Source organism: Pungitius pungitius, chromosome 17, assembly GCF_949316345.1.
Source record: "Pungitius pungitius chromosome 17, fPunPun2.1, whole genome shotgun sequence".
NCBI classification, from domain to species: Eukaryota; Metazoa; Chordata; class Actinopteri; order Perciformes; family Gasterosteidae; genus Pungitius; species Pungitius pungitius.
The window spans coordinates 8,749,879-8,766,219 of record NC_084916.1 but is presented as its reverse complement, the minus strand read 5'-3'; the positions used below and the strand labels follow the sequence as shown (position 1 = coordinate 8,766,219).

The window sequence follows — 16,341 nt, the reverse complement described above, 5'->3', positions numbered from 1 at the left end:
CCTTTAGCCTTATCCACATCTAAAGTTTTACCAAGGATAAACTTTACCAAATATATTGTGCGTGACCTCAGGTTCTGTGACGGGATCGTATGTTCAAGTAGAGAATAAGGATGGGAAGGAAAGGTAATTCCTATTATATTGATATACTGTCCATATAGATACAGTCATCCAGGTATGTGTTGTGCATAAGTAAATTGTGCTGCACTTTCTAATTATCTAGAAGGGTATTTTTATAATAAGCTTCCTGAAGGCTCTGGGACCAGCCAAACCTAGAAATCTGGAAGGTTGACAGGGCTTACATTATGTCAGACTAACAAACGTACAAGACAGACATTTGGTCCTTCTTTGTTGGTCTAAAAATAAATGGAAAGGTATCAGAGCAAACCGTGTCTCACACTGCTGTTGTTGTGTTTTTTCCTGCCTCGCCCTGCCTGTATGCCAGGATGTTTCTAAACTGTTTATGCTGCACCACGCCGTCTATTTATAGCAAACAAGCTGTAGCTATAGAGAAGGGCAGAAATGTGGCAACCATGGAAATATTTTGTACAATGTTTCTGCTTCCAGCGAGCACTTGCAGATAAACATGTAACAGGGTGTCTAATCACTTGTTTAAACATTTTGCATTGACAAAATGTCTGGTGTTGCCAATGGTTGCTCTCCCTAAGAAGAATATAAAGCAGATATTGAGGTACTGAGGAAAGGGGAGCTACTTATAGGTATAGAGAGACAGATACAACATGGTAAGAGGGAACTTATGTCAGAGGAGCTTTATATTCAGGGAGAGACGTCTGTAGTCATAGTTACCCTTGCAGGAATCTATCAAATTAGAGGCCAGCTCTGACGAGATGTTAAATGGCAGGACATCCCGTGTGAGAGAGATGGTGTGACGCAGGAGTTCCCCACATATATGGACAATCTTTATTTAAATAAATAGTTATTAGGTTGGAAGAGGTGATAACAGCTGATAAGCAGACTCACACACACTGAGAATGAACAATTCAGTAATATGCAGTAAAGATAACTTAACACTTACCAGACAGTAATGTAGTCATATACGGGCTCAGTGCTCAGTACAGTGAAATTGATGTAGATGCCGTGTCCAGGAGGAACTCTAACACTCCACACACAGTCCTGGAAGTTGGGGTATTCCTCAGGGTGACCAGGAGAGTAAATGGTTCCATTTAATGATGTGATGTTGCCACCACAAAGAGCTGTGAGACAAAAGATTCACAGAATTACACTTACAAATGCAAATGAGTATTACCATTATGAAGCTTTAGTAATTATCTGGATGACTGAGAGAGCAAACGTCTTTATCAGTAATGTAATGACCGCTGGATAAAACCCTAATGCCTTCAACTAATTGAACTCTTTTGGTTGTGCAGCACAGGTATTCCTCGGGAGTGTAGTTGTTCTTCAGGAGTGATGTTACTATGGCTGAGAGCTATTGGACAGACTATTTACCGTTTTCTAGATTAAGGGTCTTTGAATGAGTGTAGAAGGATATTGTTTAATGATATGCTCCCGACATTACATGTAATATCAACTGGTTACATTCTAAAAAAAGCAAAAATTAAGGAAAATGTTTTTCAGAATGGTTTGGGCAGGTATATAATGACATATATGGTATTGGTTACTGGATAACTGTTTACCAGACACACATATATAACCTTTGCTTATCATCTGGTTACATGAAGGCCCCACAACAAGTGATATTTGAATTATTAAATTAACTAAAAGCAATGAAGGGACCAACACAGTCTGTAATTTCACATCTAGCTGTAAACACATGGAACACAGCCTTTTTTACATTGTAATAAGATTCCTTCTGCCCCTTCCGTATTATTATTATTATTACCTTCACATCGCGGTAGTGGGTGATTCCAGTTTCTGCTGATTCCATGTAAACATGTGAGGGAAGCCTCTCCGATCAGAGAATATCCGGGCAGACATTCAAACGACACCGTCATCCCAACACTAAAATCAGTGCCAATCACAATGCCGTTTCGAAAAGGCCGAGGGTCTGGGCAGCTCTGGAGCTGGTAGGCTGCAGACACAACAACCCAGGTCAGGCAAGAGAAATAGTCAAATTCAGTCTCTCAGTGAGAGACGATAAATACATCCATTCAACACTGAGTATACAACAAGTCTGTGTCATAGACAACTAGCTCATAACTCCTCTGGATTCAGATGAAGACTAACTGCAACTTGCAGCCATAATCACAAATAATACTGACAGGTAACATGGTGGGGAGCTACAACCAAAATACCAGCTGCAGACATCTAGATGCATTTCAACAAGGCAAACTTGTTAGACAGGGTATCATGCTTCAAAGAAGCTCTTGTTCTTTTGATTTCATCGAGTAGTACCATATTAAATCAAACTGTTTCTTAGGACAGACATGTGACCAATACAAATACTGAAAATAATATCTAACAATAGAAAGCTTGTGTTCACATTTGATTTCCTGTTTTAAAACATAATGCCCTTGTCAAAAGATTAAATGTATTATTCATCAGTCACTGGAAATTTGCAGATGGATCAATGGAATCAACCGGAACACATTCGGGCTATTTACAAGATTTGTCATAATAATAAATAAATAAATTTGAAAACCTATTAAGAAACCTTTTTAGTGGCAAGAAATGTTATTGTTGTTGTCTGGATGAAGTTCATAATATTGTCAGTAGTCGCTCCTGAGACATGAAGAAAGGTAATTAAGTCTAAACAGGTTTATACGATTCAGTTGCTGTGTGCAAACAGACAGACGCTTTTTGCTCTGTTCACTTTACCAAATGATCAGTGCACACAACATGTGGCAGAGTGGCTCATAGAGACGCTGCGTTTACCTTGATAAGTGATGTGGAACCCCGGCTTGTTTTGTGAGTAGTCACTGTGGAAGAAGAAGCTGGTCTGGTGGGTGGTGCTGAAAAGAGGCTTCGGGATGACCGGACCGCTGAACCGGTCAATGACCGAGCCCATCTCCAGCGTTCCACTGCGAATCTCTAAGTAATCGTGAATTGCTTCAGTGGAGAAGTTCAGGAACTGGAGATGGATACCTGAGAAAAGTTTCGATATTTTAAGCAATTATCCAAAAGTTGACTGACAGAGGCTGCCAATAAAAGCATTTGTAGATGCTTCAACTGCAAAAATCCCATTAAATATGCGGGTAACACTGATTGAGTGCATGTGTGGGTGAGTAATTAAATGAATGAATCAATACAAGTCATGGATGCATGAAGAGAGGCACATAAAACAGACAGAGAAAACCAATAGAACACACTCACACAAACCGTTTCAAAGTGTATCTTACCAAAGCCAACAGGTAAATTGACTGTCCATGTGCAGTCCAATCCACTGGGGTAGTTGCCAGGGAAACCAGGACTTAGAATCACTCCACTTACATCTGTCATAGACCCCCCACACTGGGCTGGTGTCACACAAAAAGACAAACACAACGCAGAAAGGGAGAATAAAAAGGGAAAAGTGTTAAAAGTAACAAATTACAGTGGACAGAGTTGATTTTAGGTTGCTGTTAAATGAACAAGTGAGTATCTTCAACCTGATGATTTGCATCATTAAATAAATACCCTTCTTGGCTAAATTACCATTGTGCAAATAGATGTTTGTCCAGGGTATGTTTCCTCCAGTTTGCCTTAGTGGATGCTAATGCTTTGGCAAACACTCTGCATGCTTATGACAGACTCTGACTTCTGCATCCGTTTAAAAGCTTAATCATGTTGTGCACAGAATGCTAAAAAAAAATCGGCTTATCACAAAAAGATCAAACAGCTTATTTTCCAGAGAGGCAGGATTGTAAATGGAGACTCATCGGATCATACCTGCAGCACTGAACGTTAGCAAATATCTCAGTACATCCAGCCTGTATGTGTGTGTGTGAATGTGTGTGTGCATGCATTGTTGTTTTGTTGGGGGGAACATACCAAGACATAGTGGCACAGGGTAGTTCCATCTTCTAACAGGTCCAGGCATGCAGGTGATGTGAGCATTTCCCTAGAAATGTAAAAGCAAAAAAAACGTCAACAGCTGTGGCACTTCTATAGATAATACATAATTGGGTTTAGTGTTTTACCAACTCTCCAATGATCTATATTAATTATTAATCAATTATTAAGGGCGAGAAGGCAAACCTCCATCAGAGTCGTATGAAGTAAAAGGGGTAGACCACACAAGAGGCATACATTATTCAAGAGTTGTGCAAACCACAACAGCATTGAATGTTGAGTAAGAGCTGGGAAAACCACCCGAGAGCAGGCTTTCTCTCTGATTCATAGTTTAAATAGTTCTTGGTTTGTGCACCCAAGGGATAAAAAGAGTGAACGGTGGCACTTCAGAAAAGCCAAGCGGGCTTTGAAGATTCCACCTACACATCTGGCTTTTGTTTTGCATTAAACAACTTCAACATCTAGCATGTGTGTGTGTGTGTGTGTGTGTGTGTGTTCTCCGTGTTCCTAAAAATGGTTTGCCTTCAATTCAAACAATCAAGACAAACATGTATTTTTACCTGAAGAGAGTATCCTTGTTCACATGAAAACTGTACTACGTCCCCCACCATGAATCTGTCTCCGTGTCTTATTCCATAGTTTGGTGTCTGAGGCTCGGGACATGACTCCAGACCAATGGCTGATTAGAAACACCGGAATACAGCTTTCATTCATCAGTATTTGAATATTTATATACATACTGTGTTTATAGAATATACCACAGATTGAGCAGTATGCAAAACAGAAATATGTTACCTGTATATTCCAGGTGAAAACCAGCCGCTGAGACACTAATATCAGAGCTGAAGCTGAGATAGAGGTTGTTAGAAGTGCTATTCAAGAGAGGGGGGATGGTCGTGCCTAAAAGCCAAGAAAGAGGAAAAGAGCAACAGAGGACAATGGTTACATTTTATTATTTTCCAACTGAGTCTAGAAAGCAAAAGATCTTGGTTATCTGACAGCGAAGGAAACAACAAAGGGCCTCCCAATCCCGCATTTTTGTGACGTGTTCTCAAAGGAGGGAGAAGGGAATTACTTTTATATGAGACATCTGTTTTATTTGAAAGCACTTTTCAAATGTTGGCTTGACCTACTTAGCGTAGAAAGATTAAATACACAGTAAAAAACAGGGGGAATGTCCTCCTGAAGCGAAGCAACAGTGTGATTCCATCAGGGTTTTAGATGATGAACCACTTTAATGTAAAGGAATATTTGCCTTTAATCTCTTTATCTGTGAAAATGCTATGGCCTCGCTTGAAAAAGTAGCACTGGTGGGTCACTTCTGATAACAAGTACGTGTGGAGTTTCAACATTTTCTGAGAGGTCAGTGAGATTCTTGCATGTTGCGTTGCTCAGTGGCAGCAAACTTATCAAAGTTAAAGAGACATTCCTCTGAACGAGCAGTGAATCAGGCCGAGGGGTGTTATTGGATGCCTGTTGGGAGGCAAATTAATTAGCGGATCTTTCAACAGTCTGTGGCCCCCCTGCTGGCCGTGTTCATTTCTCTATGAGAAAATCATAGTCATTACCATAATGGAAAATAAAAAATGGTTGAATCCATAATAAATGACAAATAATTAACTGCGTAGATTCAAACATTACATTTATTTTGGGGATGTGTGACAAGATTAATTAGCAGTTTCACCCTGCATGTTATGACTTGATTATGACTGTGTGTGGAAATACAGCCCTTTTATTTCATTGCCAACAATATAATGTCTTATCCAGTTTGCAGTACAGATGCAGTACAGTATTTCCAAAAGATTATTTAACACAAGCAGATAATCACACTTGGCTTCCATAAAAGCCGTATTAGTGTCCCCAAAAGATGTAAGATGTAAACTCCATTGGATGGTGTCGTGAAATGCAGGGCGGAATGAATGTTTTGCTTGAGTATAAGTTCCAAGAGCACAGGGAATTACAATTTATATTTCAAACAGACACATTGTATTTTTATTTCTTCTCAAGAAAAATATAAGACGCCAATGTTCCTCATCATGAAGAAGTAAAATATACTCATGTGTTTAAATAAAACATTAAAAAAACTCAACTTGAAAATGTATAACTCTTATACAGTTGTTTCATATAACCAGTAAATATCATTAAAGCTTACATTAAGTGGTATCTAATGGCAGTCTAGTATATTTTGGAAGCATTTAGAAATGTGAATGATGGCGTAGTTTTTACTGCACATTCTCTATATTTGGAAAAATGCTATTTCCAGTATGGAATTTAAATGTCAGAGCGTGTGTCATTGGATGTTTTTGTTTACTCCTGCTGGGAGACAATAACATAACAGTGTGAGCAACGTTATTTGAGAATATTTACCTGAATAGCTGCCCAGTCTCGGTGCGTGGTTGTCAGCACCATCATAAAAATCCAAAGAGTCCCAGTTATGCTCAGTGGCAAAACTCACAACTTGTATCTGGAGAGACAGATTTAGAGGTAGTGAAAGACATCTTTTGTAATAAAGAATATGTAATGTAATTCGACTGCATCTGATAAAATGGTCAATTTTCTTCAATGAACAATTTAAAAAAAGGGAGTAAAACACATGATGTTGATCTGTCAAGCACATTGAACATGAGGCGGATGCGGCACAATGCTTCACTTGTAACGCTGTGAGGAGTCTATCTCCTCTCAGAAGCATCTTTGCCTTTGTGCTTGTCCCCCGAGAGCAGAGTTTAGCTGCTGAGACACGCATTCAGGCATTATCTATCACGATTAGATCCTATCTGGGTAGCTCCGGATGGTCCCTCTCTCACAAACTATCCATCCATTCATCCCTCTAACAATATCTTATTTTACTTAATGTCCTGCCTGCTCAGCGTTTAAGCCAATGATACACAGGTCAGCCGGGAAGCCGCCGGTGGCAGGTGCTACCTGTATTCCAGCCCCCTCTGGAACGGAGACCTTCCACACACAGTTCTGGTTGTTGTCGTAGGGCTCTGGATATCCAGGCGATAGGATGGTCCCACGTCGAAAGGTCAACACCCCCCCACACGGAACTGGGAGCGAAGAAAAAAAAAAGAGAGTCAGAGTTTTAGACTTGGTCTGCAAGTAACAAAAAGAACCCTCTGTTGAGCCATCTCCTCCTCTGCAATGTTCTGATCTGGCCACATGGAAGCCATATCTGCGTTTGAGCTCTCTGACGTTACCGTTTCTTCTGACCATTCATTTGGATTGGTATTTACCCATGCAGGTCGGCAGGGTGTCATTCCATTGGGCCAGGTTGTCAGGTATACTCTCACACCGTATGGCAGTAGAGCCGTGCAGAACGTAACCGGGGTTACACTCGAACTGCACCAGCGAGCCAACGGCAAAGTCATTACCGAGCCGCTTCCCGAAGCGAGGCTCGGGGACTGAACTGCACTGGGTGGCGCTGGTCCTCGGTACAGCTGCAGAAATAACAAATCATTCAAATAAAGGATAACGCATTGATAGTAACGCCAAATGTAGTGTTTTAAAAAATAAATGAAAAACTATCAAATCTGTGGGACGGTATGTAAAAAACAAAATCTTGCGATTGCCTCACCTTGGTAGACGAAGTGAAATCCTTTAGCAGTATCTGGTCCCACCGTGGTAAACTTTATCGTGATCTGGTTTACCGTACTCAGAGGTAGGGACTCACCTGGGGAGACGAGATCAGAAACAAAGTGAGTGGTTAGAGCTCAGATCGTCCGTCCATACATCTAAGCATCTAGCCGTGGATCATTACCAGAGTGGGACCCTGAGAGAGAAGACAGTAGCGTGTTTTGTTGAGTTGGTCCATCGTAGATTTCCACCACATCATTTAAAGATGTCTGGAACATCACAAACTGACCAAAGAGGACTGGAGACAAAATGGGACAGAAAAAAGAAACAGATAAAGAAAACGCACTGACAACACTTCAATGGCAGCAAATTATTATTCGATGATAAAAATGAACCTGTAAAACCTGGTTTAAATCATATTACGCTGCAGTTTCTACCTCTATTTGAAGCTTTCAGGACACTTAATAGTCGAAGCACAACCTCATTATTATCGTGCACCTTTCTGTCTGTAACAGTATTACAAGCAGGTGGAGCAAAATAAAGGCTTCTGTGGTAGCCTGTCAGACCCATGTCACAAAACTCATGTAACTCTCTTTCAGTATAATGGAAGACTGCTGCAGTGCAATGAACCATGACTAAACAATGGATCTTACTGTGCAGCGGCGATGGCAGGTTGCAGCTAAGGGTTCACTGGAAGCCTGATTCCTCATATCTAGTACAACTGTCTTTCTTGGTTGTCGACTGCGTCTTCAGAATTAATATTAGTTTCCTCAAAGGAATAATTCAACCCCAGAAGGACCCGTTGCATATTAACCACACATCTGGTGTTGCCATTAAATACAACCAAAGGGCATGACAGCCTTTTTGATGAAATGAAGTAAACAATTTACTATGAAAAGATGTATTGTCTGACTGAGCAGAGAATCAAGGGGCTTTACCTCGTTGCGTGTTGTAATGCAAGCTTCTCTGTGCTTTGTGTGTATTGAGGGGTCAGCAGTGGGTGCATTTTAGTGCAGGTGACTTTCTGTTCTGTCCTCTTTGCCGCTGCTTTGCACCGTGCTCAGACAGCGGTTACCGCTGATAAACAGCGTGTAAGAGCTACCGACTTATTTCAGAGACATTTCAGCTTCAATTAAGCCAGCTTACTGATCCCAAACACACATAGAAATACACACCCACCTACCCACAACCACACACACATACATTCAGACATATTGCCTCTGCATCTCTTTGCTGGCTGATGTGTAAAGGATTAAATCTGAACAATGTCAAGGATATTTGGCTCTAAGAAGGTCGTCGGTCATTTTTTACAAGGCTTTTCTCTCTGTGGAGTTCTTTCAAAGCATGAACCACGTTTTACTCAAACATCATTCTGACTCAAAACACTGTATATTTACATATAAACCCCATACTCTGTAAAAAAAAAAGAATAATGAAGCAAGACAGTCGATTTTTAATTGCCATTGACCAAGGTTCCCTGGAGCAGTGAATAGCAATCAGAAAATAAGAGAAACTGTCAAGGAAGAGACAGATGAATCCAACCTCTTGTTTCAAAGCCATACTAGTGAACATGTGTAAGGGAATTGTGATCATAAAAAAATAATAAAATGGTGCCTGTCAGCAGAAATACTTAAAAGCAGCCAACGATTATAGATTTTCAAGGAAACTAGAGTGATTAAGGTTTCCATCTCGCTCCACTGTAATATTGACAGGCTGCAAGGCCCAGATTTTGGGCTGGAGGACGTTCACGCAAAGAAGCCATTAACATGCACTCTCATAGTGAGATAACAAGAAAGAAGATACGTACACACCAAAGACACACACACGCATAGAGAAATGATCCCATCAGTTCCGCCCCACACTGTGTTAACCACAGGGCTTGTCGGTAGTGAAATCCCTCTGCTGCAGTGCAGTAACACACACACACACACACCGGTAGATCCGTGCAGTGCACCGGGGTGTAATGCTTTCCAGAAAAATTTAAGGCAATCCACTAGGCTGATTGAAATGTTGCACTGATCACTTGAAAGGCCTCAACGTCAGCTCTCGACATCAGATGGAGAAAAACCTGCCCATCGATCCCTGTGCAGCTGCTGATGAGCTGCCTGAGTGGGTGTCCTCAGCCACGTCCTCATCCAACAGGAGGCATGAAAAGGGTTTCCCCAACCTGGTCTTAAGGACTAAAGGAGCCATTTGTCCAGAAGGTGAAACATCAGGAAGCGTTCCGCCCAGTGGCTTGTTTCCAATGTTTCTGATCATCGCACTGGCGCAACTGCAACTTTGAGCCAGTAACCCTCAACTCCTTTTGAGTTTACAAATTATAGACATCTACGTTTTTGACAACCACTGCTTCTCGCTCCGCGCGGCAGAGGTTCTGGGAGGCTGTCTGAGTGTCTTGAACCATATGTAGGCCAAACAAATGTTAGCCAACAGTCCAAAAGATGCCACGCAAATATAATGAGACAGCAATCATCAACAGCCTGAGGGAACCTGCTGCTCTTTATTCATAACACCACAGGGCCTAATTGGACATCATATCCACCAATTACTGATGGTTTGTAAAAGCTCAAGTCAGACCCGATGACTGCGTTGTTCTTAGAATCATTTGACCAATCATTTAGATGCCAATATGTCAATTGAAAAATAAGACACAACTTTGCACCTCTTGAGAATGAAATTATTTGATACTTTGACAACCCAATCCCAACTTAATGTCAGTTCTCTGGCTTAATCCGGAGTTTACAGCATTTGCTGAAGAAGACAGTGTCCATTTATTTCCATGTACTCCAATTTAAAAGCGCTGTGTAATCATCACAGCTACTGAGCTTGCCATCAACCAATCAATCTCCATGACACAATAATACAAATTATAAATTGCTTGTGACAACTTGATGTAGTGAAAAGCTCCAGAAAAAAGCTAGAAAAGATATTGGCATTAAGTGTTCCAACAGATTGACTGATGTGCGCTTATTTTAACAAGAAACTTCCTGACAGCATCCTGTCCAGCCTTAATTTCCTCTAATGCCCTCATATTCTCAACACCGCCTTACGTAATGTGAAGAATCCTTTAAGAGTTTCAGATCTTTATAATGCCCCATCCATGGCTGGCTTAAGGAACTCTGATCAAACGCAGCAAGATTAAAAAGCCTAATCTTTACATGTCACTTTACTGAAGAAATCCTGACCTGATCAAATAAATATCCTAAATATAATAAATAGCCAGCAAGCATCCTTTGATTAAATGTAAAATGCAAGTTTTTCATGGTTTAGAAACCACATTTTCGTTAAAAATCAAAACATTGAACAATAAGAGAATACATTAAAATTATGATCACAGGATTTGTTGTCGAATGTTGTCTCTTCGCCTTCAATTTACACACCTATTTATGTATAATAGTCCCAGTTTTTCTATTGTAGTTTTCACTCGAGTGGCCCAATAGATCCAAACTGGTACTGAATGTAAAATATTCTCAGAGGATGTTCACTAACACAAGAACGTGTTGAATGCACAGGCATGTGTGCCCTATTTTATGCTTGTTGAGGCTAGACTCACCAAACTCCCTCGGTACAGATATAGAGTAGACGCAGTTCTGTCCTGACGTGTAGTTTCTGGGAAAGTTGGGGGACAGAACCGTCCCTTCAGTTCCTGTAGAACGGCTTCCGCAGGGAGCTGGAGACAGAACACACACATACGGTCCATACAGTATACAGCGTCATAGTCTCTCTTCTCACTGCAACACGGTCTAGAACGTTAAACAGAACTGGAGGTAAGAAGAAAGATTTGTTTTGATTTGCTTCATGCCAGGTTGTGTTTTAGTGTGTGTTACCTTGACAACTGGGCAACGCCCTGTTCCATCCAGGTCTGCCGTCATCTCCCATGCTGCAGGTAAGGGTAGAATAGCCCTGGAGAAAAAACAGCAACTTTAAAAATAAAAAAAACCCACCAACATGATAACAATCAACCAATCAACCACTTGACCCACACATGAATCAAGCAATCATCCACAGACTAGGGGTACATGGAAATATGAACACAATTCAGGAAGTGGTATTAACAATATTAAAAATATTGTATCATATTTTATGTAAGTGGTGGTTTGTGCCCAAATAAACAATCAAACAACGGACTAACAAAGAAAACCTTCACCCATGTGACAACATACTGACATATCTAACCAGCAAACTGACAAGCCATCAATCCGACAGACCAAACAAATGAACATTTAACCGAGCAACCAACCACCCATCCGTCCATACATCCACTTTTTCTTTGTACCTGCAAAACGTATCCAGCCTCACAGTAGAAGGTGACAGTGGAGCCGAGCTTGTAATCGGATCCCAGCCTGGTCCCGTTCAAAACAACACCTGGGTCAAAACAGGATTCCCTCAGCTTGGCTGGAACAGAGAGAAGGAAAACGGGTGAGTAAGTGGGACAGAGGATGAGGCAAAGGAAATGTGACAGATACGCATAAATATTAAGTCAAATTAATAATAACTATGTCTCTTGCAATAATCAAATGAGAAAGGCACCACGTTGGCCTTTAAAACAGTCCGTTTGACTTAGCTTCCCATGACACAGATGTAGCAAGTACGATAACTTCATCCCCGACTAAACCTAATGAATTATTGCTTTGCCCCCCCCCAGCCTTAAAGATTAGCGGCCACCTTCCCTCAAAGACGTAATTTCTTTGTCCACCTGGAGACAATGTTGATCATTTTGTGCAAGTGACTTAAACTTTACCCCCAAAAGACTCAATGGGGACTTTATGTTGAGGACAATCCGCCTTTTCCATCTTAAAATAGGTAAAATAAATTATACGCACACCATCATCAATTGCAACACAATTTAACTAGCTCATATGTACAAATAAAAAATCAGTCAAACTGCACGATTTCAACAATAATACCTAGCACACATGTATTAAGCGTGGACAAGTGAAAGGTATGCTGATTCACTTGGGAGACTCAGGAGTGTTGTATCACATGCAGAGAGTTAAATGAAAGCTACAAAACAGGTACAGGTTACATTTAGTCCATAAGACATTAGCTGTTAGATACTGGACAAATGCTGGTAATTGTGAATATATTTTTTGATTTTTGCTTATGATACTCATAAGAAATGTGTCACCCCTGTTAAAAGGTCCCCCTAAATCTCCCAGCGAATAGAAAATCTACAGCTTGTGGCGTTTTCCACTCATGCTCCTTGAAGCTATCCCAGCACTGAACACAGTATATAACAATAGTGGGATGAATTACCTTTATATTCCAGGTGAAAGCCAGTGTAAGAAACAGACCCATCACTGCGGAAAGCTAAATGCATGGTGTTCGAACTGCTCTCTATCCGCTCTGGGAGTTTGCTGTCCTGGAAGCTACCAATCAGAGGACTGTTGCTATCCGGACCATCGTAGATATACAGGAAGTCGTAGTTTGGCTCAATGTTGAAACTAGAGATGGATTAAGAAAGAGACACAGATGTGGACAAGAGATCAAGGGGAAGCAGATCGAGGGAACAAGGTTTGAGTTTCATTTTAAAGTCGATTATTTTAGGAGATGTTTTTTTTCTTTAATACAAGAAATAATAATATATAATACGTTCCTAAGAGGATTTTTTTTTTAGAAATGGAACCAATTAAAATGTCCACTGTTTGATGAAATTGCCCTTTCTTGTTTCTTGTTCGTCTGAGTAAAGTTCTGATCTCTACGGTTGAAATGTACTTATTGTAAGTGGCTTTGGATAAAAGCATCAGCTAAATGACATGTCATGTAGATAAACACTGTAATGGCCCTCAAATGGTTCTCAAGTGTGGATTCAAATCAGAAAATTAGTTTTAATTTGATTATTTTTCAAAAACACAAACAAATCGAACACAGACAATAAATGAATTCACTGTCACCAGATGATACATCTTAGTAACTTTAGTTACTAGGAATTTCTTCTCTTGTATCAATAGCTCAAAATGGCCACACGTTGCGCTTCCCAGAAAAGGTCCATTGTGCAGCAAACCTACTGTGCACACAAATAAATGTTTTACTGAATAATAATAATAAGGTTACCCAATGAAAGCGAGCGACAAGACGTAGTCAGAATTGACAGCAATGAGCCAATCACAGTCCTTGGAGTGCGGGTAGGGATGTGGGTAGTTAGGAGACAGAATAAATCCACTGGATTCAGTCAAGTTTCCTCCACAAGGCGCTATGATGAGAACATAAGCAAAAGTACACATTCATTTGGATAAAGTCTTAAAATAACTCAAGTTAGTGCTGTGATAGAATAGATTAATAACAAAATTGAGACAGAATAGGTTTAGAAAGAACAGGTTTCAGCCAAGGAAACATGTCTGTCAGTCTCAACTACACTATATGAAAAGTTAAAGTAAATAATACATATATTAGTCACCCTTTGCACTTATGGGCAATGGATAGAGGGAAATATTTTTTCCATCAAATCTACTGGTTTCTATAAAAAGCACTTTGGCCAACGCAGACCCAATATAGAGATTGAACTACACAATAGAATATGTGACCATTTCTAGAAAGAAGACGACGCCTCCAGTTACGCTGTACGTGAGTGTCTGAACCAGGGCTTCCCAATAGGTCGATCGACCAGTCGACCGTGGTAGATGACCAAAACTGATGCTAATCTTTGCTTACTTACTAACTGACGCATTTCATTTTATTCCAAAGCAACCCAGGCGGACTCCAGTAAGGTAATGACCAAGAATGTGTGGGATGCTTGTGACGACTGCCTCCTTCTGATCCATGAGAGGCACGTTGTTTTCTTCATATCGACTCGTTTCCGCTGACGGCAGCGCTGTTGTTCCGTTTGGTTACCGCTACTACTCCTTCAGCCGTCTATAACACCACTCCCCCCCCACCCCCCCTCTGTCGGCTGGTCCGAGGGGAGGGGGTAAATCGTCAGATTAAAGGTAGCTCGCAAACCGGAAAGGCCCCCGACTCAATTACTGTTTAGGAGTGTTTTATGTTGCAAGATACTGCAATCATTTTTTAAATTACATTACATTTAAAGAAAGAAGTAAAACAAAGTCTTGAAATACTATTATTTCTTTTTGTATTTTCCAACACTCAACCATGCACCGCTTTCCTTGTTTTCAGTAAATTGCAGGTCATTTCTTAGCAGCAGTGCGGCGGGAGAAGTTGGAAGGATAATCGAATAATGAAAGACCACTGATCATTATCGTCTTCATCTTCATTGTCGTGTCCTTGAGCACGGTACCGAGCCCTAAACCACTGCAATTGTGTATGCAGGGCATCCATTGTATATATACAGCTGGACTCTTCACCTATGCAGACGGGCGGGCTGGGCTGCCAGTAGTATCTGTTGTCCACTTGTATACAGGTGATTTTGTCGTCCCCCTGGAGCTCGTATCCCGGGTCGCACTGAAAGGACACGGAATCCCCCGGCTCGCGGCCGTCTCCGCTGCGACTGCCGTTCATCGGTACGCCGGGGTCTCTGCAGGCTGTGGCTACCGAGCCTGGACAGGGAGAGACAAGACAGAAATGGCAGTGAGGAGAAGAAGAGCAAATGCAGGAGGAAGGGGAAGGAACACTCCGGGTACCTTTTCTCCGTTAAAGCGGTGTTTAGTACATCAGCTCAGCACATTACGGTACTTACTTGAGAACTGAATAGCGAATCCCGACTTGCTGATGTAAAAATCAGTCTCGAACTGAACAGTGACCGTGTTCAGTGTGGAGTGGATTCTCTCTGGCAGCAGAGACCCGCTGAGCTCCGACAGAGACATTTCATTCTCAGGCGGTCCGTCCCAAATCTTGAGCATGTCGTGGCTGGCTTCAGTGTCGAAGGCCAATAACTGAAGACTGTAATTTGCATGAAACAAAATACAGTATTATTTACCAAAATCTATTATAAACACCTTTTCTTAAATGTTTCCTGTTAATGATCTGAAGTAACGTATGTGAAGCTTTTCCTCTGAATACAACAACATTTCACATTTTTACAAAAGTAACACGGAGGGCACTAAAGGTTTTGACATTGTTCTTTAAATTTTGGCTCGTCCAAATTACCTCACAATGTTTCCTGAATCCACCTCGATGGTCCAGGTGCAGCGCAGATTGTTGTCATAAGGAAACGGGTACCCAGGGGAAAGGATCCTCCCTGAAGACTCGTCTTTAAAACGACCACCGCACTCAGCTACAGGAACCACACACACACACACACACACACGTAAGAGACGTCAAAGACTGTTGGATTGTAACGATATAGAAATGTCCACATATTGTTTCTCCTTCTGTCTGATTAGTTTCCTTTCAGCAAAGCCCTTGAGGATTGTGTATGTGTGTATTCAAGTGTTTCAACCAGTCATCTGTCTGTTTATCAAGGCATTCTGATCCACTAGGTGCACCTCAGCAGCCACTGAGCGGTGATTAAACCCTCACCACGGAGACAAATTACAAATTAAAAAAAAGAAGAAGCCAACTCCTTATCTGTGTCCTTCTGTCTTTCACACTCTTTCTCACGCACAGAGAGAGGATGAGAGAAAGTGCTGATCCTGCATTCATCCCTAAAGAAACCAGCACGCATTATATAACGGAAAACAATTCCCCTTTCTCTTTTCTCTCTCCATTATATATTTTCACAATCTTCATCCACCCTCTGCTTCCGCTCTCTCCCCATGATCCTCCTCCCTCAGGCTCCCCTCCCTCAGTCGCTGGAATATATTATCTCCAGTATTAGGAGTTGGGACAGAAAATAACAGAAGACAATGGAAGAAATGGAGATAAGAAGGAGGGAACCAAGGGCAGAAAAGAAGGAAAAACTACATA

General features: G+C 41.2%; 1 protein-coding gene across 5 annotated transcripts in view; it reads right to left on the bottom strand.

The window, feature by feature from the left end:
- csmd3b (CUB and Sushi multiple domains 3b) overlaps positions 1-16,341 on the bottom strand; it is a 281,884-nt gene that overhangs the window by 33,334 nt on the left and 232,209 nt on the right. For all 5 annotated transcript variants that reach the window (XM_037473628.2, XM_037473629.2, XM_037473630.2 and 2 more), the window contains 20 exons: positions 15,583-15,709; positions 15,173-15,375; positions 14,841-15,032; positions 13,594-13,732; positions 12,796-12,983; positions 11,816-11,934; positions 11,367-11,442; positions 11,093-11,209; positions 7,724-7,837; positions 7,541-7,636; positions 7,200-7,403; positions 6,889-7,013; positions 6,334-6,430; positions 4,762-4,866; positions 4,527-4,645; positions 3,946-4,015; positions 3,315-3,431; positions 2,851-3,060; positions 1,859-2,047; positions 1,034-1,211 (listed from right to left, as the gene is read on the bottom strand). In XM_037473628.2, the coding sequence (XP_037329525.2) occupies positions 1,034-1,211; positions 1,859-2,047; positions 2,851-3,060; positions 3,315-3,431; positions 3,946-4,015; positions 4,527-4,645; positions 4,762-4,866; positions 6,334-6,430; positions 6,889-7,013; positions 7,200-7,403; positions 7,541-7,636; positions 7,724-7,837; positions 11,093-11,209; positions 11,367-11,442; positions 11,816-11,934; positions 12,796-12,983; positions 13,594-13,732; positions 14,841-15,032; positions 15,173-15,375; positions 15,583-15,709 (2,785 nt within the window). The remainder of the gene's footprint in view (positions 1-1,033; positions 1,212-1,858; positions 2,048-2,850; positions 3,061-3,314; positions 3,432-3,945; positions 4,016-4,526; positions 4,646-4,761; positions 4,867-6,333; positions 6,431-6,888; positions 7,014-7,199; positions 7,404-7,540; positions 7,637-7,723; positions 7,838-11,092; positions 11,210-11,366; positions 11,443-11,815; positions 11,935-12,795; positions 12,984-13,593; positions 13,733-14,840; positions 15,033-15,172; positions 15,376-15,582; positions 15,710-16,341) is intronic.